This window comes from Oryza glaberrima, chromosome 1, assembly GCF_000147395.1.
Source record: "Oryza glaberrima chromosome 1, OglaRS2, whole genome shotgun sequence".
NCBI classification, from domain to species: Eukaryota; Viridiplantae; Streptophyta; class Magnoliopsida; order Poales; family Poaceae; genus Oryza; species Oryza glaberrima.
The window spans coordinates 15,428,405-15,454,292 of NC_068326.1; the positions used below are offsets into that span (position 1 = coordinate 15,428,405).

The 25,888-nt window shown below is 42.2% G+C and overlaps 1 protein-coding gene across 1 annotated transcript; it reads right to left on the reverse strand.

The window, feature by feature from the left end:
• Window positions 1-721: 721 nt before the first annotated feature.
• Window positions 722-7,925, reverse strand: LOC127753387 (dual specificity protein phosphatase 1B-like). The gene is made up of 5 exons (XM_052278875.1): window positions 7,653-7,925; window positions 6,987-7,122; window positions 5,842-5,962; window positions 2,064-2,209; window positions 722-1,226 (listed from the first exon to the last, which is right to left on the reverse strand). Exons 1-5 carry the CDS (start codon window positions 7,806-7,808, stop codon window positions 1,186-1,188), a joined length of 600 nt encoding a protein of 199 aa, XP_052134835.1. The 5' UTR covers window positions 7,809-7,925; the 3' UTR covers window positions 722-1,185.
• Between the last annotated feature and the right edge of the window lie 17,963 nt (window positions 7,926-25,888).

A 25,888-nucleotide genomic window follows, 5' to 3' on the forward strand; every position in this document is an offset into this window, starting at 1 on the left:
CAAGTGCTGGTTTAATTCCAGTTTTACTTTGCCTCCTGGCTCCTGGCGTAGCAGCAGTACATTTTCTATGGAAGATAAAGCTTGAGAACAAAATTAATATGCTGTGATGCTGGATGGAAGATCACATGATCAAGTTGGCAGCATAGAGGTGACGTACAGAGGCAAGGAAGTCGGAGGCGCTGTGCATATGCAACGTTTTCATTTCTATGTTAATTTTCATTGTTTTGGTTAATACCATGTGATCTCTAATCTAACTAGTGTGGGACCAAGCCAAAGACGAGGCACCCTATATATGGGTCTAGGCCGATTGGAAACAGACATACACAATCAATCAATACAAAATTTCTGTCATATTTTCTTTTACTCGTTTTGCTTTCCTTTGTGTTGTTTTGTTCGATCCCCAATACGGCCGCCGGTGTCTACCGTCGTCGCAGTCCCTCCGGCCTGCTGGTGGCGACGCCGCCACGGCAGAGTAGCGGCTGCTGCGTGCACGTCGGCTGGTAGCAGCAGCAGGAGACGTGCTGCTCCTGGCTTGCTGTGCGATAGGCTTGTTGTGCATCTGTGCCACAGCAAGGAAGCCATCTCCTACATTCCGTTACACGCACACACAATCGTACCAGGTGACTTCAGTGTTGCTTTTTCAGGACAGATCAAGTGTTGCATTCCTAGGGCAAATCTTGGTGGCAACAGTGTGTAATTGTGGTTTCATATGTAGTGGGGATGAAATAGAAATATACACATATTTTCTTTATATGAAGAAGATGGTGAAGTATTTGAATTAATTACATAATGTAAATCTTTTCAACTTCTCCTTAATTTTCTCGTCTTTTCTTCTCATTACAACGCACAAACACTTTTTCTTTTTCTAGTTACATGAAATACTCGAATAACCAGGAATCATGTTATATTCAATGAATCGTACATACCTTCCATGTCAGCATATTGTCCAAGTGACATGAAGCACCAAAAACAGAACTTTTAAAGAAGGCAAAAACCATTGGTTACCCTCCCAGAGTATTTCATTGCATTGACCACCAATTTCACTTGAAGCTTACAGCATCAATTAGACGACTGCTAATAATACCGCAGCTAGAATTCATAACATTTTGCACTACGGCCTTGATCTCTAGACTGCTCCGCAAGCTATTAGCAGTGTATTCTCAACACATGCATTTACGCCTATAGTTAGTTCTGCACAGGTTGCATAAGTTTCCTCTCCTGCTCCACTGCACAATAACACCGGCTTCAGTTCATGTATAAATCTCAAATAAACTTCTGTTCATGTATAAATCTCAAATAAACTATCATTTGAACATGGATGTAAGTAATCATGCCCAGAAAAATAATTGAACGACCTAGGAATATGATGTGCAGCTTTACTGTCTCTTCATTGGATAGCATGTTGATTTCTCTAGCCCTGAATTTGTATGCAACTTAAAGAGAAATGTTGAACAATATGATGTATGAGCTGCGACCAAATTTGCACAAGAATTTGACATACCACTGGTGCATGCTTTTCAATCTACGGCCTTGTCAGCAAATGAAGATACAAATTTTACCTCAGTTTCCGTTAGCACGCTTTTCAAACTACTAAACGGTGTATTACATGCAAAAACTTTCTATATAGAAGTTGCTCTTATCTACAATATTAGATTAATTAATTTTCTAAGTTTAAAATAATTAAAACTCAATTAGTTATGTGCTAATGGTTTTCTCGTTTTGCGTGCCCGTACTTAATCTTCATGTTCATCACTTGTGAACACTAGTGGTCACATTCTGGTTTAAACTTCAAGTTTATTTCCACCAAGTTTTATCGTATACATGATTCCTTAGTCGCAAATTCATACATGACTATCTAAGCTAGGGACCATAGTACATTAAACCACTGATCGAAACAAGGGCATACAGTTCTCAGTTGCAAGAACAGAGGCAAGAATGCTAAGGAGAAGAACAACTCCAAGTTATTGGTGTTCATAATGCAAAGTGATCAATTCATATCATGTTACCTTGACATCAAGGAAACACATGAATTTACTTAGTAAAGAAAGCTATTTGAATTTTACCTTGCATGGATTTCTCAAAGTTCTCCAGCTGAGACATGAATCCCTCATTAGGAGCCACTTGAGGTCGTTTGCTTCTAACTAGCGACAACGCGTTCTCAAGGCTCATTTGATGCTTCTTCATCAGATATGCAACAATAATCGTGACACTAGACATTCAGAGAAGTTAGTTAGTAGGACAAAAGAAAAAAAGCACCACACATCTGCTCTTAATGAATTCAAATATTCTTTACAAAATATCTATATATTAAGAAACACGTAATTAATCAAGGGTGATCTCACCTAGTGGAATGAAATTGAGAATTTATACACATTATGAAAACCATCATAAAACAGCCAAAGCTAACATCTATTAGAGTATTTTCCTTACGAGAAAATTCTTTATTTGTCCTTAAAAGTTGATCGCTTCCATCGTTTGCCCTCGTAAAATTGGCTCCTTCTAGTGCTCCGCATTCTTAACTTTTATCCTTTATTTGCCCTTTCCGTTAGTTCTCCGTCAACCTACTGTTAGGTGGGTGAAAAGATAGTTTTGCCCTTATCTTTTTATGCACAGCAGCTATTTTTATACTTTATTTTTGTTGCCAGGAGCAATTTTTATACTAAACTGATGGTTCATATATCTCTAATGAACCTAAATGTTATTTTAGTAAGAATAAAATACATGATCAGTGCTTACAAGTTGGACCATGGTATCATCTACGTCCTTAAACATGTATAATGAACATCTGCTTCCCTAATCTTGGTTTAATGTATCACTTGAGATCCAAACTATAGATGACGGAGCTCAGGCGCTGACGTGGCCATCCATGGTGGCGAGAATTTTGCATTTAGACCCCTTCACTACACCATGCCCGTGAGAAGGAAGGCAAAGAAACAGAAATTATGCGGGCTGGGATTGTTGGCGATAGGTCCCCGTGGCCGATATAGGATAAAGTGATCCTGGCTGCGTGATTGTTACCATTAAGGCAGTGGATCACGGCAACAATAATGCTGCAACGGACTCATTGAATCGCCCTTTCCCTATCACGTCGTCTATTTCAGCCCTGGTGACCTTTGATCACTGACGATCGTCCCCACCCTAATCGTCGTCTCTTTGCCTCTTCTCCCACGGCTGCAGTGGGAGTCTATTTGGGGGCATACTATTGCAGAGGGACATAAATACATAACTCTTGACCCCGTGGATGACTACATTAGTGCCCGAGCTGTGTCATTTGCACTCTAGACCTTTAGTTATACATTAAACCAAGATTAGGGATCTAGATTTGCATTTTTGAGGTTCATGGAACTACATGACACCTCGCTCCATGTTTAAGGACCAATAGTGTATTTTATACTTTGAGCAATGAAGTTTTATGCAAAATCCTTTACAATTAGTATATTGCATGAAATTAACTGCCATTGGCTGCTCATTAATTGTCAACCACAGCCAGAATTTGAATTTTAGAACTTAATTGTAGATTGATTTTCAATTTTTTTTTATTTTCAACCTTGGCTTCTGAACAGCTAGATTGAAGTATAAAAGTCTAGCCCTAAAATAATTTTTACTTGGTTCATTTGTCTTGGATGCATCTTAACCTTTACCGTGAAAATCTAATGTATTAATTTATTTATAATTAACCAGCAAGATTTTTTTTTACCAAAATCAACAAGCTTTTTTGGTACATAGAAAATGATACACAAGGTCAAAATCATGTTTTTCACTCATCTACTAATGGTATGTTGACGGAGGAAGGGAAAATAAAAGATAAAATTTGAGAATGAAGGGTATAAGAGGGAGCAGATTTCATGAGGGCAAATGAGAGAACTGATCAACTTTGAAGGGAAAATAAAACGAGTAGACACAAGCAGTTCATAAAATCCAGAAAGGACAATAAAATGGATCATAGCTCTTGTATGCATGTATGTCATATTGTCCTTGGTAGTGCATAAAGGTCTTCAGATATAATTTTTACTATAGTCCACATCACAAAGTACTTAGGTTGATTGGTACTGATTTGCCATAAAACATTACAAGTTGCACTTTCTGTTGAATGGCATACTATTATTGGACGGCATCCATCACTTGTACACTGCTAAACCCTTAGTCATGTTAGATAAACAGTGCATGCTTATTATTACTGCAATGCTGCGGGTGACATTGTTGCATCCAAGATACTAAATATCATCTTCTGAACCAACCCATGATGAAGAAGATAAAGTTTCTTAGCACTGTATGGAATACCACACTATCTAGCTCTATCTTATTTAACTTGTTTTAGAATTTGGGAAACTAAGGTTCCACTTGATCAAACAAACCAACTAGGTATTGCCTTGCCACTTAACTGAATGAGTACACACAAAAAAATATAAGTGATTAAGGCTGTTATTTCGCTATTCCTTGTTCCCAACCGGAATAGTACGCACGGAAAACGGAGCAGTCCATTAGCGCGTGATTAATTAAGTATTAGCTAGTTTTTTAACAAAATGGATTAATTTGATTTTTTTAAGCAACTTTTGTGCAACTCCACTTGATAAAAAAAACGAGAAGATATTTCACTGCCACAAACTTCAATGTGTTCATACAAAAAATATATAATTACTTATACAAATAATTGGGTAAATAGCATTAAATTGCAATTATTTTGTCAATCATCACAGTTTGCAATGATATATGTCGTTATATCAGAAACTTTTGCAGGGCATTAAAAAACTGCAATACTAGTGCAGAATTTAATAAATAACTTGCAACTTCATGAATAGAAGGGTTGCCGGACATATCAAGCCCATCCATCATAACCACATGCTATACCACATTAAAGTCCAACCTGAGTTGGCCCTGTTTGAGACCAACTTGCCAAACGATCTCATTTCCAGTTGAGTTGCAGTTTTCTAATAGAACTAGCTAGATACCCATCAATTATAATTTATTTCAAATAAAAATGTTATAAATTTTAAACTTCGAATTTGTTATATAATACCAAGAAGAAAATCATCTGTAATTTGAAACAAACATCAATGTGCAAATAACATTATTAAAAGCTACATGCACAAGCATCCACTTGTCTGCAGAAGATCCACAAACTCAACAGGTGTAAGGGTGGCAGAGTCACCACCACCATTAGCTCCTTTTATGTAGAGACCATGTGCTATCCTTGCAGTTTACAGAAAAGGAGGTATACCATCGCAATCTTGGGCAAGTGAACCATCACAAACTATAGGGTTTGGAAAATACCACCAACAATCAAAGAAATTTGGGGAATATATCTCTTGACTGTTAAAGGGTGTGAAATGACCAATTCACCCTCACTTTTCATTTAGAAGAGAGCAAACTATGGATCAATTATATATCCACACTAAAGCATTGAGGTGGAGCATGGCTGCATCCACAATTCATTGTTGATCTCATCTGCGACAAGATAGAAAATTGCAAGAACAGGAGAAGGTTGAAGGGGCAATAGTGTCATTGATTTCCTCTCTACTAACTGGATGTTAACAGTGGTCATCCATGGAAAAGCTAAGCCATAGTCCAATTTTTTTTTTTTTGGACTTCATGATGGTATTGTGCAAATCTTCACATTTGTGATGATAACTTGCAACCTGCTACTATTATTATGATACCAACCAAATTTACTCTTTCTGAAATGTCTTGCGGAAGAAGTAATGAATTATTGTCGTGATGCTATTAATTTTTGAAAAATAGTTGCAGTTCTATGAAATTTAATCAATATAATATTGTTATTAAATAGAAGCAAACACTTTAAATGGTTGAAACCAAACGACTGTTGGGAAAAAGAATGATTACCTTCTTGACCGTCCAGCAAAGCAATGAACCAGAACATTGCCACCAGAGCTGATAGATTCATCAATGAAACTAAAGCATTCATCAAAATGCTTTGCCAAGTCAATGTCTGGGCTGTCAAGTACTGTATATTGGTAAACAAATAATGATTTAGGAGTGCTTGGGAATTTGGACAAGGGCAACAGAAAAAAGAGGGTATAATCACATCAATAGGTATTTGAAACACCATGACACAGTCAAGAAGTTTAAGTGCTCCATGCTTATTTCATTTCTCTTGACATTACAGTTTTCCAGATTGAGTGATAATCTAACATGTCTGGTAAACTTACAACACAACAGATGAAAAGTACATAATTTAGAAGTAAATGCAGCACATTTCTTAAACTTGCACACAGAGTTCAAATAGGTATGTGAACTTAAGCGATGCGCATTATTACTCCTAAATATGCATACTTCGGTTCTAACTAGGTTCTTACTGGCAATAGATGATTGGATGATTGAATGGCTCATTGCTTCACTTACATGACTTCCTCCCTCCATCCCTCCTCACCCTCTCTACTCTCTCTGCATCCTGCCACAACCCTAATTTAGTTGTTGCATCCCCAAACAACTTCCTCAAAACATAGCTGGCTTTATATTGTAGGAGAAAAAGGAAGTAAAATGAGTGTGGCAGAAGAGATGGAAAACAAGGAGTAAATAGTGCTTCAAAAGTGTGGGGACAGAAAAAAGCATATGGGAGGGCTTTCTCACAGGTGAGCTTTGCTGCTGGTGTAGCTGGAGGAGGAGAAAAGGGAAGTGTGGGGATAGAAACTAGCATGGGAGGGCTTTCTCACAGATGAGCTTTGCTGCGGGTGAGACTGGAGAAAAATGGCACATCAAAGCCACATGAGCGCCTGCTAGGCTGCCATTCCATGATCAATTGAATTTAAGCTGACCCACATATGCAGCTGTAGGAATATAAATATGCATCTCTCAAGTACATAGACCTGTTTGAACCAAACATACTTTTTTTTTTTCTTGAAAACGCAGGACTGCACTTCATTTCATTATGAAGAGAAACTGTAATGTGGTTATGGTGCAAGCAACACATTCTAAATTTATATGGTGCAAGCAACTTAATCTGATAAACCAAGCTGGCATGTGGTTACCTTCAATCTTCTTGTAGTTAAATTCAGCTGCAAAGGCTGGATTTAATGATCTGGCAACAATCAAGATATGGGTTATGTTCAAGCTCTTTAAAGCATCCTTGTTCATTGCTGCCCCAACAGATCCCAAGTATAGCCCCTACGAATATGTCAAAGATATTCTATCAAATAGATGGAAAAAGCTTTACCATAGTAATGCATTCTTCAAGCAAAAATACGGTAAAAGAAGCAATATGTTGCTACTTGATTGGCTTTTCCTTGCATTCAATTGAATTGGAGAGCTCGTATTAGCACAATCGAGTTTCCCAATTTCCAATTAATCAGTGTAGTTTCTCCATTCGCGACACGGACAATCAACGGTGCTAAAGTTAGGATAAACGGTGAATCAATCATCCTGTCCTTCATCGCGAGAATAAAAAAAAAAGAAAGGCACTCTGTTTTTTTTCTTTCCATCCAATTCCCCAGATTTGCACCAGTTAACAAGAAATCCACTCAAATAGCGCCCGAAAGAACTCAACCTCCTTGGATTATCCGGTGTCAGATCGATCAGCCGAAACCTGACCTCCGACATCCCGCGGACGCATCCATCACCGAATCGGCAGCACGAGAACAAACGGATTGATCACATCAAGGAGGAAGAAGAACATGGGCGGGGAAAGAGGAAGGAACCTGGACGATGGGGCACGGGATGTTGTCGGCCTTCCGGTAGCGTGCGGCGCAGAAGCCCTGCATCAGTGCCATGAGCACCCTGGCCTGCTGCTGCTCGTAGTCGTCGTCCTGCTCCCGCCCGTCCCTCTCCGAGCGCCCCGCCTCCGGCATCGACATCGTCGTCCCTCCCTCTTCTTCCTCGATGATTGTTGGGGGGTGGGGAGATGTGCCTGACCGAATAGGGGAAGTGGCGAGGAGAGAAGCGAGGACACCGGCTGATCACTCGCGGAGCACTGCCAAGGAATACATGGTGGGCAGTGGCCCCCGAAATATTCAACTATTTGCCACTCACACGAAAAGAATTTTTTTTCCCAAAATCCATTCTACTTTATTTTTATTTCTATTTGTCATCCGGTCTCACTACAACTCGCGCGTGTCATTATTTTTCCTTTTCTCACTGGCGTAGATTTTCAATTTCATCCAGTCCAATATGAAGGATAAGATGAAAAGACCAAAATGCCTTTCGGCTCACTTATAAGTCTCTTCCCTCCTCACTCGATCCGATCGAGTTGAGAAGAGCAAAGCATATGAAAAAAAGGGAGAAAAGGCCACCAAGATAAAGCAAGATAAAGGAAGGGAGGGAGAAAAGTAGAGAGCTATTAGTGTTGGCATTGTCCAAAGCTCGTCGCCTCACCCTCGAAACTTGAGCCTGCCGCTGCCCTGCTTTTTGCTGCCACCACGACCAAGGCATGTTGTTGTTGTTGATCTCCGGCTTTGTCGCTTGACTATGGAGTCGTGTTCCATGACGATGATGTAGACAAAACTAGCGGCATGCATATATTGCCTCTGTCTCGAAAAACTCAATTTAGGTGGAGATTTGACCCATCCTAGTACACATGTCCAGATTCATTGTATTAGAATGGGTCACATCTCCATCTAGGTTGAGTTTTTTGGGATGGAGGGACTATATGTTTGTATGATGTAGGGGAGGCGGCGTCACGCCCAAAAATTTAGCCCAAATTTTCGGACTATTTTGTGTATTAAATCCCTATCCAGGACGTGTACACAAAATGACAAATTAATACACATATCCAAATGTAAATAAAGCGTAAATACTTACAGAAGAGGCACTTATTCCTCACACCGAAAAAAAGCAGCAGCGGCGGAAAAAAGGCGATCCTAGCGGGGCTTCAGCTCCACTTCACAGGCAAAACTCAACTGGGGTCAGAGCCTTGGTCCTCTAATTTCGTCTTCAGCTCAGAAGCACTACACAAAGGGGAAAATAGCAAGGCTGAGTACAACCACCGTACTCAGCAAGCCACACCAATGATGCAGACGTGCAAAGGGATCCAAGGATGGTTCGTGGCTATTTGCATAAAGGCGGTTGCAAAACATTTATAGTTGAAAACGGTAAAACAGTTGATTAATTAAGGTAATATTAAATCTCCACTGATCAACGCTACACCACGTTGAACAGGCCTAACCATCCCACCTGAACTAACCAGTTCATTAAGCCAATTTATTAAGGGTGAGACTAATCACGGTGAATCTAGTCGACCGCCCATAACCGCAGGCATGACTATTTGAATAGTTTTACTCTGATCAGAGGTGTACAACTGTACCCACAAGACACAGCCCCACGACACGTTTCTGTGCGCCGTCATGCCACCACGGCATACCAGAAAGAGGCCGTGACAGGGCCATTCGCATAACCTCCTCTAACCAAGCGCACCACACCTCAGGTTTCGCCCCCACTCCTCAACAGGCAGCGGGCAGCCCCCTCTTGTGCCTAGGTGAATTCGGAAGCAGCAAAGGCCGTCACAGGTCCTACTCTATCACGCCACTCTTGCCTGGATGCGTTAGCTAGAGGAAAGCTACACTACAAGTCCAGCCGTTGCCTACGCTGGCTTGTGGTAACTACGATAAGTTCTTACAGGTCATCCTGCGAAATGGTCCTTAATTGCCATGGCGCGACAAGTAAAACCATGCACCCGCAGCCATAGTTATTAGAACCAGACCGGACTGGCGGTCTGACCAAAAAAACCAGAACCAGGGTGTCGGCCAGTCCGGTCCAGCTAAAAGATCGGCGAGCAAACGGACCGGTGAAAACCAATTGAACCAGCCGATTTTCTGCAGGATCGGACAAAAACCGAAGTTGGTTCGACCGGTCACGTTGAGGAGCAGAAGCTGCAGTGTTGGGAAAATATGAAAAGGTTTTCTATAGAACCGGACAAAAATTGGAGTTGGTTCAGCCGGTCACGTGGAGAAACAGAAGCTGCATTGTTGGGAAAATATGAAATGGTTTTCTGCAGAACCGGACAAAAACCAGAGTTGGTTCGACTGGTCACGTGGAGGAGCAGAAGCTGCAGCGTTGGGAAAATATGAAAAAGGAAAATATGAAATGGTTTTCTGCAGAACCGCACAAAAACCGAAGTTGGTTCAATCGGTCACGTTGAGGAGAAGAAGCTGCAGCGTTGGGAAAATATGAAAAGGTTTTCTATAGAACTGGACAAAAATTGGAGTTGGTTCAGCCGGTCACGTGGAGAAACAGAAGCTGCATTGTTGGGAAAATATGAAATGGTTTTCTGCAGAACCGGACAAAAACCAGAGTTGGTTCGACTGGTCACGTGGAGGAGCAGAAGCTGCAACGTTGGGAAAATATGAAAAAGGAAAATATGAAATGGTTTTCTGCAGAACCGGACAAAAACCGAAGTTGGTTCGACCGGTCACGTTGAGGAGAAGAAGCTGCAGTGTTGGGAAAATATGAAAAGGTTTTATGTAGAACCGGACAAAAATTAGAGTTGGTTCAGCCGGTCACGTGGAGGAGCAGAAGCTGCATTGTTGGGAAAATATGAAATGGTTTTCTACAGAACCGGACAAAAACCAGAGTTGGTTCGACTGGTCACATGGAGGAGCAGAAGCTGCAGCGTTGGGAAAATATGAAAAAGGAAAATATGAAATGGTTTTCTGCAGAATCGGACAAAAACCGAAGTTGGTTCGACCGGTCACGTTGAGGAGAAGAAGCTGCAGCGTTGGGAAAATATGAAAAGGTTTTCTGTAGAACCGGACAAAAATTAGAGTTGGTTCAGCCGGTTACGTGGAGGAGCAGAAGCTGCATTGTTGGGAAAATACGAAAAAGGAAAATATGAAATGGTTTTCAACCGGAGTTGGTTCATATTTTCCGTTGGGAAAATATGAAAAAGCTGCTAGATTAAGGGATCAAACCTACACCCTCCTCGTTCCCAAGGAGAGTTTCAACCACCAGGCTATGCCACATGTTGTGACTAGTGTTGTAACACATATATATTTGAACCGTATTAAACCGGCGGTTTGACCGGTTGAACCAATAAACCAGTGAACCGAGTGCCCTAACGGTTCAATCACAGGTCCGGTCTTAATAACTATGCCCACAGCCCACCATTCAGTTGCACTTTAGTTGGATAATTACGACCAATGAAACATGGTCGGGTGTCTAGAGCACGCAACTCGTCATGATACTAAATGTCTAATAATGTAATTATCCCATTATGTGAGCTAGTGGTAATTAAGCATGGCTAAGCGTATAGTTCTAGCTAGGTCAACATAAGTAACACAAGCTTGTCAAATTATCACCCAAGTTTGTCAAGGAATGGATATCAGTAATATGGCACAAGCGAACAGATAGGTAAAACCCTATTCCCATGTAATTAGCAAGACATGCAATTTTATTTGCAAATAATAAAACATTTGTAAATTAGGCTCAAAATGCTCAAGGGGAATGCATGACTTGCCTTGCTTCTTCAAAATAATCTTCTGAACTCTTTCCTCGCGATTGCGATCTTCCGAAACGGCGGAATCAACGCGCTGGAACACAAAATGAGGAAAAACTCTAACAAAAACCTAGTAAAAAGTACATAAAAAGTTAAAAAATGTGTAGAGCTTAATTTTAGATGAATTTTGCAAGTTGAATGGCCCAATTTGGAGTTCATATGAATTAGTTATGAATTTTAAAAGTTTTGAGCCATTTAAATGAATTTCTAGAATTTAAACCGAATTTATTGCGCAATTAATATTAGTTATGGTGAGAGCCGAGGGGAAGGGGTGGCGCCGACAAGCGGCCCCCACCCGTCAGTGATTCAAGGCGGCGGGCGCACGGTGGACCGGGTCCACGGGTGGAATAGGCACGGGCGCACCACGTGGCAGCCACGTGGTGGCCAGGGCAGCCTAGCCGGGAGAAGGTGGTGCCCACGTGGCGCCACGACAGTACCGACGCGGGGCAGCACTGGCCACGTGGACGGCCCAGATTCATCGAGGTGAATCGAGCGGCCATGGGTGAGCGGGAGAGGCGTCAGCCGACCGACCGACCGGGAGGCGGCGACCACCGGCGTGGCGGCAGGCGCGGGAGGCAGCGGAGGGAGGCGAGGAGGGAAAGAGGGGGGCAGCGGAGCTCACCGAGCGCCAGATGGCAGCGAGCAGCAGCACAGGGAGGTCCCACAGTGGATATGGCGGCGGCGCCCGTGGGACGACGGTGTAAATGACGCTCCCGTCAGTGGACGGAGGCGACTGGGTGGCGGCCAGGGAAGCGCGTGATGCGGCGAGGCCAGCGATGCGGGCGGCGCGTCGCAGCGGTGGCCGTGGTGATGGCAAACGGCGGCTGGAGGCAGTGGAGGCGGCAGTGGCTCGGGTTTGCTTTGGGGAGGTGGTTTCGGCGGCGGGTTGGGGGAAAAGAGGCAACAGCCGGGCTTGCCCTTGCGGCGGGGCAGCCGGTGGTGCTAGCGGCGTGGCGTGGCGGTGGCTAGGGCGCAGGTGGTTGCCGGGCGGGGGCGGCGGATGGCAGTGGCGGCTCGGTTTGGCGGTGGAAGCAGCGTTTCAGTGGTGGTGGGGGAAAACAGAGCGAAGGTCGGGGTGCAAGAAGCCGGCGAAGAAGCTGGCTGGAGAGCTCCGGCAAGCGGCGGCGCATGGACTCGCCGTGAAGAGAGCGGGAGGGGGCGCGAGGAGCTCGGGGAGGAGGGGAAACAGACGAGGGGAGCACGGGGAGGGATTTTATAGCTTCGGATGCGGAGATCGTGGCCGATCGGGGCGGAATCAACCGGCAACGGCCGGCAAAGTGGGGGTGCTGACGTGGAGGAGGTGGGCTCGATTCCGTCGCCGAAAATTGGGGAAAATAGGGAAGGAGGTGGAGGACGTGGGGCAGACCGCGTCCACGCCGTTTGGACTCGGGAATGGGGGCGAGTAGTGGCGGATTTGGCAGCGGAATGGGGCGGCATGGCGGCGGTTGGGACCGGCCAGAGGTAGGGGATGACCCCGACAGGTGGGCCCACCTGTTGATGGCTCGAGGAGAGGAGGGAGGAGGGAGAAAAAATAGACTTGGGAGACAGGGGCCAAGGTAGAGAGGTCGGCCCGAAAGGAAGGAGGGAAGGAAGGAGGACGGGATGAGCCACGAGGGAGGAAAAGCAGGACTTTGGGCCGGAAGAGGCCCAAAGTGAAAAGTGAAGGAGGGGATTTTTAATTGGTTTTCCGTTTAATTTAATTGATTAATTGAACTTTGTGATTTTAAAATTACTTCTTGAGCTCCGAAAATTCACGAGAAATTCCAAAGAGTACATTAGGGCACAGAGAATATTACAAAAATGTTTCCGACCATGATTTTTAAAGGAAATTTTAATTTCCTCAATAATTCACTTGATTAAATTGCTTTAACTTTTAATATAATTTCTGGAATACATTATTTAATGATTTTTAATCCCAATCGAAAATTGGGGCGTTACAGGCAGAGTGGTGGTGCAGCGTCGCCGAGAGGACGCATTAGCGTCAATTAAGTGGCTGAGGCTCATGTCGTTGTCCGTCTTTCTCTCTCTCCCTCTCCCTCTTGCTGTTTGCTTTGTTAAATGTCAGGGAGTGGAAGGGAAAACATTTTCAATGGGGCCAAACCCCAATGACATTTAGGTCTTTTTGCCACATCTTCCATATCAAATAGTGGTGAAAACAAAGAAAGTAACATCATATGGACAAGAAAAATGAAAATAGTGGCACACGGGAGAGTTTTAGTGGGGACCAGATGGTAAATGAAAATGAAATTTTGAGGAAGTGGTATATGGGCATATGAAATTTCGAGGGAGTGGCATTTGGATATATGACATTTGGAAGGATGGCAAATAGTAAATGTCCCGTGCCTCCTCCAGAGTGCTTTTTTTAAAAAAACATAAGAACTTGCGAGGAGACAATAGGGGAGACTCCATTCTAACCCCTCCTTCTACTCCTCTCCTTCTCCTCGTTCCTTTTTTCCACTTCACTTCTTGATCCAGGTTATTAGATTTGAGATCTATGAGAGCAATTTGTTGTAGAGGGGAGAGAGATGCGAACACACGCATAGGAGGAGGGGAGGAAGGGGGCGCCGTTGGAGGCTGGGGAGCTGGGGTTCGGTTTCCTCCAACCCTCCTTCCTCCAGGGTTTTTACATATGGGCAAGGGAGTGGGCTGGGCTCATGGGCCTAGACCCAAGCTGAGTTGGCTCACTTACATGGAAACTGCTCTTTTATTTATTTCTATTAACATCTTTATTTTAACAAGCAACCCAAACTAAAAACCTAAATATCTTTTAATATACAAGGTATTACAAGTGGTGACAGCCCTCGAGATCTCTATAGTTCTCCCTGTCCAGGTATGGAGTAGAGCGTGATTTGGTAGAAGCGAGCAAGCCAGTGCCTAAATTATTACGATAGGATTAAACTTAAGCTTTCTTAAGACCTTGTTCCTCACTAGCAAATCCTCTCTACCCCTTTGCCTATTTATGCCTTGTGTCCTTGGATGAACCTGGAGAAGAGTTAAGCACACGCGTTCCCTGTGGAAATTCAATACCTTGGAATACTTCAGGGTGAAATGCTACAACGGTATATTCATGTGCTTGCAGATTTTATCTGTGACCGTAAGAAATACCAACAAGCATTTCTGGCGCCGTTGCCGAGGAACGGTTGTTGTTTATCTCCGAACCTTGTTCATTATCGTATCTTTTTAATTTTCTTTCTTCTACCTCTACCCGGATACCTTTAGAGAAGCCTTCCTGTAAACACTTCTCTACCATGGAGCACAAACCTATCTATCAATTATCAGCTCCTAGGGGTGAATTTTATGAGCCACCTCCTTCATCGAAGCCAATTCTTACATCTGGCTATGAAATTCGTCCTAAAATTATAAACATGATTAGGGTGAAATCCTTCTCTGGCTTAGATCAAAAGAATCCCTACCATCATCTGCGAGAGTTTGAGGAATTGTGTTCATGCCTCATGATTCAAGACATGACACAAGAAATCATATGGTAGAAATTGATTCGGTTCTCTCTTTAAGAGGGAGCAAAGCAATGGTACACATACATCGTTGGGAATGTAAACGGTAACTAGATTATGTTGTGAGATAGGTTATGCCTCGCCTTCTTCCCTGTAACCCATATTACATCTCTTCAGGTACATATCCTCAGTTTTCGGCAGATTGAAAAAGAATCAATCAATAGCTTGGGCCAGATTTACTTTATTAGTACAATCTAGGCCTAACTTGTCTATACCCGATAATGTGTTGTTACAACATTTTCATACGGGCTTAGATAAGGAGTCTGCATTCCATCTTAACATCACTGCTGGAGAGTCGTTTTTTCATAACACCCCATCTGAAGGCACGGAAATCCTAGATCGAATCTTGGAAAATACTTCCTTTGTTGAGCAATATTCTGAACCCCTCCAAAAGGCATCTGTGTCAAGTCGTGAGGACCCATCTTTAGTCGAACCTGAGTCTGACCTTTCCACATCTGTAGATTCAATTAAAGAATCCTCTCCCAAGCCATCAACACTGGAGAGCAAAGAAATTCGAACTCCGGGATGTCCTCCTGACTTCAGGGACGATTTTCATGAAGATTATGGAAACACCCTGAATTATTTCAACAAAAAGAAGCCACATATTCCTACTCCACCTCCCGATCCAATCGAAGATGAATATCTTGGAGTAACCGTTGGGGAGTTAACCACAATCATGAGCAATGAATGGTTGAAAGAGAAGGAGTTCTCTTCCAAAGTAATTCGGGTTAATTCTTCTCCTCATACCATTCCTTGCCAAATAGGAGGGAATACTGTAGGCATTTTGTATAGTCCAACGGTGATGTAACCATGGCTACTACAGATACAACCATTGCTCACATCATGGATGAACAAGATGATATCAAGATCAAGTCCTCCAAGTGCTGGAATCCGATTCGGCCACCTGCTACACTGCTGACTTCAAACGGCCGCCAAATTTGCATACGAACTCCGTTTTGGGCCCGTGAATACTTGATGGAAAGGTCTAGGAGTCCTGTTTCCAACGGATCCAGCCTCATCACCAAACTCAGTCTCAGTTGGCCGCAATCAAAGAAACAAGGTGCTACGTCACCTGTCATGGGCCTATGGGCATGTAACTTTGTCTGGGACCTCGGCCCAAGTGGGGCCCATGTGGGGTGCGCCCCAACCAGGTGGAACATGACCCTAGGGTCCCTTTGGTCGTCCTTCCACCATTATAATTAGCTACGTACCCCTTTAGAGTTTCTTGGGTTTTGTTTAGATTAAAGTTTAGCTTTGCTACTTTGCCGTGTAATCCCGTGATCGGTTAGATCGCCGGTTTACTCGTTACGGAACCCCAACTTATCATTTGTGTTCAATTCCTATCTGCAATTCAGATTGCTTTTATCTTGTTCTTGCTTGTTTCTTCGATTTGCTTGCAGGAATAAGGTTGATCTGCACCGGCAAGATCAACAACCCACCTAGAGGTGTATCGATCGCTAAGGCGCAACACAACAACATCTCGTACGGTTGTAGTCGGGTCATCAACGTTTCTCCCAAATCGTAGTTATCATCCACTCACCGAAAGATTGAGCCAACAACAGCCTTGAGTGTCTTGAGTGGAGCTCAAGGTTCATCAGGTGGTATCAGAGCTTTCGTTGATCGGTGAGTTTTGATCTTCCCATAACCAGAAAATAGCCATACAATTTTTTTTTATCATTTACCTAGCCATATTATGCCATTGCATTGTTCTTTTTAGTTTTTGCTTTGTTGAATTTTGCGTTGCATCGTCACGTCGTGTTGCTGGTCTTAGCGTCTAGTTCATTTAGAGTTTCGAGTTTTGGTCACGTTTTGTTCCATTGTTATCGCCGCCGCCGTGTTCTTGTTGTCTTCGGGACCTACGGAAACGAATCGGCTCGCTGCCACGGTTTCATTTTTCTAGTCTTCAGAAGTTTCTGTCAGTCGGTTTTGGAGTTGTTGAGTTGTATCTAGGTTTTCTGTTGCGTGGTTGTATCCGTGATGATGCGCCTGTGATGTGCGGGTGAGAAAGATGGAAGGAGAAGATTAGATTAGATTGGATATTTGGAGAACGGTTGATTTCTTGTTTTAGCGCACAGTTTCCAAACCGTGTTTCCGGTTTCCATAGAGTCCAAGTCCCACACGTGCCCAGTCACAACTCTCTGCCCAGACTTATTAGTCGAACTCCCTCCTCCCTCTCCAAATCACGTTATCTCTCAGTTCTGAGTCGTGTCAAATAATTTGGAGAAATTCTGTTTTATGTCGGTTTTGAGATCTGTTTGGAAAAACATAACCGACATAATTTGTGAATTCTATTTTTGTATAATTTTAAATTTTGGTGTGGACTTTTACAATCGAGTCCCTGTAATTTTCATATTTATGTTTGAGTCCCTGTAATTTTGCATTGAGGTCCTTAAGCCATTTTGTTAAAAAAAATAAAAAAAGGAGAGAAAAGGCAGAATGGTGCATAAAAAAAGAAAAAAAAAGAAAAGCTGCACCAAAAAAACAGAGAAGAAAGAAAGAAAAGAGAAAAAAAAGAAAGAAAGAAAGAAAGAAGGAAAAGAAGAAAAAAATAGTTGTATCTTTGAGCTGAATTTAATATATCAGAGTGTGCTTGAGTTGTTTCTGGTGTTATCTTGTGGTATCGTTTGTGTTTAGGATCGCGTCTCTAGCACGTTCTAGCCTAGGACCAGCACGGTGCTTGACTTTGAACAATTATTCAACTTTGCATTCTCTTATTCGAGCATTTGCTATTCCTTTGCTACGTATTTAAGCTTACCCAGAGCTCCATAGAATAGATTGCAGCCGTATAGCAAGTGTTTGGCCAAGGCATCGATACATCCAACCTCTATCGGGGTGCTTGGTTGAGTCGGTGTATGTCACCATTCCGCTTGCTTTGGTAAGAACTTGTAAGAGCTTGGTTAAAAGCTTGAGTATGTGTGATATCATGAGCTGCCACTACCTAGTAGTTGATAGGAGCGTGCATATTCTTGTGTAGTGTTTCTTGTTTGCTACTAACCATGGCAGGATTGAGCAAGGGAATAAGAGATCATCAAGTTCTTCACTTTCGACGAGATATGATGACTTCTCCACGCAATGCATATAAGGTACACGATAATGATCTTGCAAGGGTAGAATCTAAATTGCCAGTTTTTGATGGTAAGTATGATTCCGCCGCTTATGTTAATTGGGAGCTAACAGTAGACAAACAATTTGATAAGTATGATTTCTCTAATGCTCAAATGATTAAAGCTGCTAGTAATAAGTGTACCAGTTCTGCTTCTTTTTGGTGGTATACTGTTGGCAATAAGCTTGAAACTTGGGATGAATGCAAAACAATGATGAGGAAAAATTTTGTGTTTTCATACTTGCTTGCAGTGTTGAGAGCAATATTTTAAAGAGCCTAAGGGAGAAACAGGTTATGCTTGTGCCTCCGATTACTGACATTTTGCAGGGAGCTCAGAACATTCACCATGAGGAGAAGAGCAATATGCTCGAGATGTCATCTCCATCACTCACGAAGGAAGAAGAGAAGACTGATGCACCTATATTATCTAAAGAGGGCATAAAAGGTAAATTAAATGGTGCTGATATTACTCAAGGTGAGTGTGCTTCTAATGAGTCACATTTGTCCACTATCCATGCTAATCTAGAGCAAATTTTGGTGGAAACTACTTCTGATTTGCCTTTGTCACAAGTTGATTTACTTGCTGTTCCTTGTGATAAAGAAGAGTTGTGTGATAATGCTTCACTTACATCCCTACCACAACTAGTGAATGAACATGCTATTTCTAGTGTTTCATTGTGTGCTGATTTTAAGCATGTTGTTCACATTGCTAACGATGTTGAGGAATGTAAATTGATAACTTCTTTAAATACTTTTGCCTATGTTTAGTTTGATGATTTTTGTGAGCTTAATAATTTGGAGGAGAAATTGTTTGCTAAGTCTGATTTGCCATACCCAACTAATGCTATTTTTCATATCTTTGGTGAATATAATGATAGAGGAATATATTTGGTGCATAGAGTTTTCATTTGTTTGGATTCAGAGAAACATGTTATTGCTAATCACACAACTTCGAGTTTCTCTAGTTTTGATTGGATGAAACAAGTTATTTTGAATGGACTATGTGACGAGCACCATATGGAAAAGCCGAGGACGGTTTTCCATGAAGAAGGGAAGGATGATGTGACCATGGCTACTACAGATACAACCATTGCTCACATCATGGATGAACAAGATGATACAAGATCAAGTCCTCCAAGTGTTGGAATCCGATTCGGCCACCTACTACACTGCTGACTTCAAACGGCCGCCAAATTTGCATACGAGCTCTGTTTTGGGCCCATGAGTACTTGATGGAAAGGTCTCGGAGTCCTCTTTCCAACGGATCTAGCCGCATCATCAAACTTCGTCTCAGTTGGCCGCAATCAAAGAAACAAGGTGCTGCGTCACCTGTCATGGGCCTATGGGCATGTAACTTCGTCTGAGACCCCGGCCCAAGTGGGGCCCTATTGATGTAAGAAGACGAGGCCTGGGAGATCTGCTTAACTCTAGTACAGGTCCAAAAACTTGCCTTTAGGTTCGTGAACATGCCAATTGATTTGATCCTGCAATCAACAAGAAATAAAGACAAGAAACCGCGGTTAAATCCATAAACGATAGTCGATCAGCTAGTTGCCGATGACATATCATTTATCTTTGAGCCGATGGCATATGTAGATTGATCGACAATCATGAATAAGTAAGAAAGAACTAAATCTACTCGATCGGCTGTAGATATTAACAATATATAATCCTTATGTCGATAGATACTTAAATCAAGTGATTGGGATAGATCGGTCGCCATGCCGAGACAGTATAAATCATTTAGATTGAAATTTATACTAACAACAAGACTATATGTGTTCTTAGCATAGCCGACCAGATAGATATAGTATGTATCGGCTAATACTCCGATACCACTCTATATTAAGATATCAAAGCATGTAGAATATACCAAACAAAAGCCTAATATACTTAAATGCAGCAAGATCTTAACATAAAGGGCAGATTTAACATGTCAATCGAGCATATAAGATAAAAGTGGTTAAATCAGGTAAGATCGGCTGAAACCCCGATGTTACCCTAATCGGCAACCAAAGGCAGGCTAAAGATTGAGATTCTAATCACGACTTATAAGATCAAACTCAACTGATGCAGCTATAAGTATGAAAAGAAGGACAATATCTAGACAATAAAGCCGTTGGATGTTTCATAGAGTGGTAGATATCTTATATAATCTAAGTCAACGTCAGTATTTAACTTGATCGGCTGCCTTCTGGCAATAGACGTTAGCCGATTGAACGTTAGATAGCGATATTGCCAGAGATTATATAAGATATATGATAACTCGACGAATTACATAAACAAGATTAGAGTATCATAAAGATGGAAGCACTAATCCCGAGGACGCAAACCGCCATAACAAGTTTTACCTCTAGTTGAAGATCGAAACCGATGCAGCTCAACCCGAAAGCAAGAACTCGTCGAAACAAAACGAAAGTAAAAGGGTGGCGATGCGCCGAGATTGTATTGAACGTGTGTGTTAGTTTAATTACATGAGGCTCGGGGTCTATTTACACGCGAGATTACAAAATATGTCCATATCAGCACGACTCTTATCTCTAACAAACTCTAAGATACCATAAGTCTTTGCAGCAGACTTTTGCCCAAACATATCTATAAGGAAATTACATGAAATATCCTAATTAATAGATACAATTGCCTTCTCAGAACTCTATCCATGCATAGCAATCCTCATGAAGCACATTAACTCAACCCGACAACGTATGCCGTGTCATATTGTCGGATTCAGCTCAATCGGCTAACCTTGTCTAACTCGGACTCTGCCGATCCTGATCGCAGCTGATTCGGACTTTAACCGATCCTTTCTCTATTTCCGAAACGATTTCCATCTTGGATTCTACTCCACTCCTATCTTCATCTCCGATACTCAGATTACCAAATTTGGTTGTTAACAGGCCCATGTGAGGTGCGCCCCAACCATGTGGATCATGACCCTAGGGTCCCTTTGGTCGTCCTCCCACCATTATAATTAGCTAGGTAGCCCTTTAGAGTTTCTTGGGTTTTGTTTATATTAAAGTTTAGCTTTGCTACTTTGCCGTGTAATCCCGTGATCGGCTAGATCGCCGGTTTACTTGTTACGAAACCCCAACTTATCATTTGTGTTCAATTCCTATCTGCAATTCAGATTGCTTTTATCTTGTTCTTGCTTGTTTCTTCGATTTGCTTGCAGGAATAAGGTTGATCTACACCGGCAAGATCAACAACCCACGGAGAGGTGTATCGATCGCTAAGACGCAACACAACAACGTCTCGTACGGTTGTAGTCGGGTCATCAACATTTCTCCCAAATCGTAGTTATCATCAACTCACCGACAGATCGGGCCAACAACAGCCTCGAGTGTCTCGAGTGGAGCTCAGGGTTCATCAAACGGCCAGTGCTAATCTGATCTCTAAATCTCTCGCTTTCTCCTATTTGGGCAATGGACTGATAATACTGACCTACAAATTCTTCAAACATCATGTTGGGCAGTTGATTGAAGGATTTGCGATTATAAAAGATGTTCTTGTTCATCACAATAACAAAGAGGTTGTCATGGATTTCCACGCTTTTGAAATCCAAGACATTGACGTCCTAATCAGGCATCCAATTAAGAAACTTCTCATCGACACCACGTAATTAGGAAGCCTCGAATTCTCATTAGGAGGGGATGAGTTTTCTGTCTCATTCTCATGGTCAAGATATGCCTTGACCGATGCCCTTCCTGAAGATGAATTTGCGGAGGAAGTGACGGTTGTTCTTCCATTTGAGCCCCCTGAATCTCTTCTGGAATATGATGTCCCCGATTTCATTCAAGAGGAAGAATCGGGCGAAACCTTTGAATTGTCGTCCTTAGAACCACCACCGCCACGGCCTATGATCGAAATAAAACATCTTCCTCAGGGCCTTCGCTATGCTTTTCTACATGGCAACAAGGAAGCTCCTGTCATCATAAGTGACAAGCTTTCTGAGGATGAAACCATTCGTCTTGTAACTGTGTTAGAGAAACATCACTCTATCATGAGCTGCTCTCTTCAAGATCTCAAGGGCATTAGTCCCGCTCTCTGCACCCATTGCATACCTATTGAGCTTGAGAGCTCACTGTCAAGGGAACCCCAAAGACGGCTAAACAATGCGATGAGAGAAGTTATCAAGAAAGAGGTCTTGAAACTCTTGCGTGCCTGGATTATTTATCCCATACAATGTAGTGAGTGGGTTAGTCCAGTCCAGATTATTGAGCCAGATTACTATAAGTTAGATTATAATAAGCCGACATAGAATAAGTTGTTAGCTGTTTGTTTCTCTAGATTATTAGCTGTTTGTTAGCTGTTAGCCGACCTTAGTCATGTAAACACGGTGCTTAGATTATTGAATATCATCAAGTTTGCTTTCCAAAACCAGATGAGTTTTAACAAAATGATAGAGACTCAGCTGGCGCAGCTAGCTGCTCTAGTTCCTGCTAAGGAAGCGGGACGGATTCTAGGGCAACCCAAACCGTCCTTAGAAAATGTTAAGGCGATCACCACGAGGGGAGGAAAATCCACTCGGGATGTCACGCCCGGAAAAATACCTTTTCCCGAACGCTAGTGTATTAATCCCCGTCCTAGAAAAGCCGGGGTACACCACACAAACATGATACAAAAGACGCATCTTTATTATATCGATAATATTTACATTATTACAAAGGCACTTCAGGCCTGACAATCAAAAATAAACAGCAGCGGACTAGCGGGCCTACGGCTCCATCTTCACAGGCGCTGAACTGGGGTATAAGCCAGGACTGCACCTAGGACTTCTTCTCCAAAGCTTCTCTTACTGAAGGGGGAAAGATTGAGCAAGAATGAGTACAACCACAGTACTCAGCAAGTCACACTGGGAGATGCATGATTAATGCGAGGGGATACAAGGGGATAATAATATAGGTTAGGTTTTGCAGTAAACAGCATTTAAAAGTCACTTAGTTGCCCAAAGCTATTTTGTAAACACGATCCAAGAGCTACACAATATTATTAATCAAGGTCGTGAACCCACACGAACCTGCCTTAACCCAAGGCCTACGATGATTCAGACCGAACTGGCAACCTGACCTGGATCCCAACTCGTCCCAAGCCAAACCCAGGCCAACCATTCCATATTTTTGTTGTTACGCAAGTTTTAAGAAGTAAACCACTAACTTTAGTACATTGCTAGGCTTGTCCATACCCGAGGGTGTGGCTATTCGAATAGATTATACTCTTATCAGAGGTGTACATCTTTACCCACAAGACACGTCTTTACTCTGCATTCCATTGCAAGTGGAATCCATCATAAAAAACGTGACATAACTGTTGATGGTCGTTATCGATCAGTTTCGACCGTCAATATTACTAAAATAGAGGGGAACTAGTGATGCTTGCAATGCATATATATGTTAGAATAATAAATTTCCACTAGTATTAGGTATACTAACCTTTTGCAGAGAATGACAATAAAGTGGAGGAGAATCGACATCAACACAGACGACAAATCAATCGGACGATGTCGAGAACCAGACTTATGTATGAATGGGCCAAGAACTCAGAATTGATACAAAGAATTGGGCCAAAATTCACAAGTCAGTGAATAGAAGCAACAGAGGAGGCCGCTAGCCGAAATTGGGCTGGATTGGGCCGGCCCCAGGTTCGGCCGAACCAGGGAGTTCAGCCGAACCCTCCTCAGCGCCATCCGATCCAGGGCTTCGCCTGGACGGTATGGATTAGCCCCCAATGACGGTTAAAGGGTATTTCCGACCATTCCAACCGTCACAACCATCATTGTGAGGCTATATAAGGAGTTGCCATTCTCACTTCACTCACAGACCTCAAGCAATAGCTTTCTCATTTCTGTCAAGTTTAGTTTAGTAGTATCTAGCTGGTGGAATAGGAATAGAGTAGAAATCAAGAGTCTGGAAGTCTTCGGAAGAGTTCAGGTATGGCTCTAGTAGCCAAATAAATATATAGAACAACGGAAGCTTGTCTACCCAATCCAGAAGCACACCGACTAGGGGTTTACCCCATTAAGTTTAAGTCCTAGAAGAAGCAGACGGTACCCGCATCACTCAAAGACTAAATCTAAAACCTGCAAGCAAAAGGTTAATTCAAGAGCAAGAGTCAGTACATTATTAGAAATAATGTACTGGCAAGCACCAAGACAAGCCTAACACCCTACTTGCAAGGCATATAATTAAGAAAGGCATAATATGGTTCTTTTTAGCATAAAGCAAGTTTTGTTTGCATAAAACATTTCTAAGTCAGATTTGCTTTCAAATAAATTTCAGCAAGCTAGTACTTAGCATATGGGCATCAAAGTAGGCATTAATCATGTATAACTATTCACCTTATTGCCATCCATGGCAGCAAGGAGATCATTCTCAAATCTCAACATAATTTGAAGGTAAATTTCAGCATTTAGAAGAATAAACACAAGACTATACTCAATACATATCCACATGCCGCTCGTAACCGCAAGCACGGCTAATCGATTAATTTTTAGACTCTGCAGAGTTTGTACAGATTTACCCACATGATGTGAATCGCTCTAGTTTATCCGGTACCCGTCGGTACCACCACACTCTACACATTGAGTGCGTCTAGAGGTCACAACGAGGCTTTTACATTAAGTCTTGTCCAATTCTTGCATGAGCAAGATGAGTGTTGTTCCACACTAAGTCTAGAATCTTAATGTCATTATATTGGGGGGGTCTTTACCAATATAACGCCATAGGCAAGCCGGTACAGTCGCTTCCTATGTGGCACTCAACGTTGTACGTGAGGCGGAACATTGCAGTCGTCCCCTCACGCGGAACAATACAGTTGTTCCCTACCAAACCATAAATAAAAGTGAGGCGGAACGTTACAGTTGTCCCCTCATAAACATCATGCACATAAAAAGCGGATCAGTACAGTCGTCCCCTTTGCAATTCACATAAACACAAATAGCCCTAAAGTTCACTCGTAGGCACTATCACTACTACAACGGCCTCCCGAATGCAAGGTTAGACAAGCACTTAACTTAATAGGCCAAGGTCACCCCATAATAACACATGTGGATGTACAGTAAATATAATGAACAAACATTGAGTGAAGTCCTTAGGTCGGTTTGGGCGCACTCTCCCCCTATCGGTACACAACTAATCACCATATGTGTACCACTTGAGGCCCAAACCTAAACTCCATGTTTTCCATCATTTTATTTATCAAAATCACAAGTATTAAAGTTCTGTTCAGATTATTTCAAAATCAATTTTCATATTTGTAATGAACCCATAATGATAAAGAAGATCATTCTAAGCATGGCTAAGCATTATAGTAACCTAATGACTCCAAAACTCATATATAAAGTGGTATAGTCATATTGTTCCTAAGGTTAGGAATGTAGGATATGGATATATGTGGGGTTAGGGTGATAATGCAAGTAATAGAAGTTTGTTTAACAAGTTTAACAAAATTTTAATTTATTAGTGTACAATCGACATGCAAGATTTGCAAACATTTTCAATAACCTCCAAAACATAGGTTCAAAGTGATCAAAGAGAGGGAGGTGGGACTTGCCTTGCAACTGGAAAATATCAGCACCTAAATCACTTCTTCACCGTTTAAACATTCATCTATATAAAGTACACGTTATGCAATTAAACACCGAAATATGCGAAAAAAATCCAAAATGCTCTAAAATGCATGATTTGTGCACAGAGGATAGGCACTGGTTTAAGATGAATTTTAGGTGAAAGAATTTCTATTTTATCTCTTTTTATTTGGGAGTTATGAATTTTAGAAGTTTGCTCGGTATAAGATAGTATCACCTAGGGAGTGTTAAAAAATATTTTTATAAAGTGA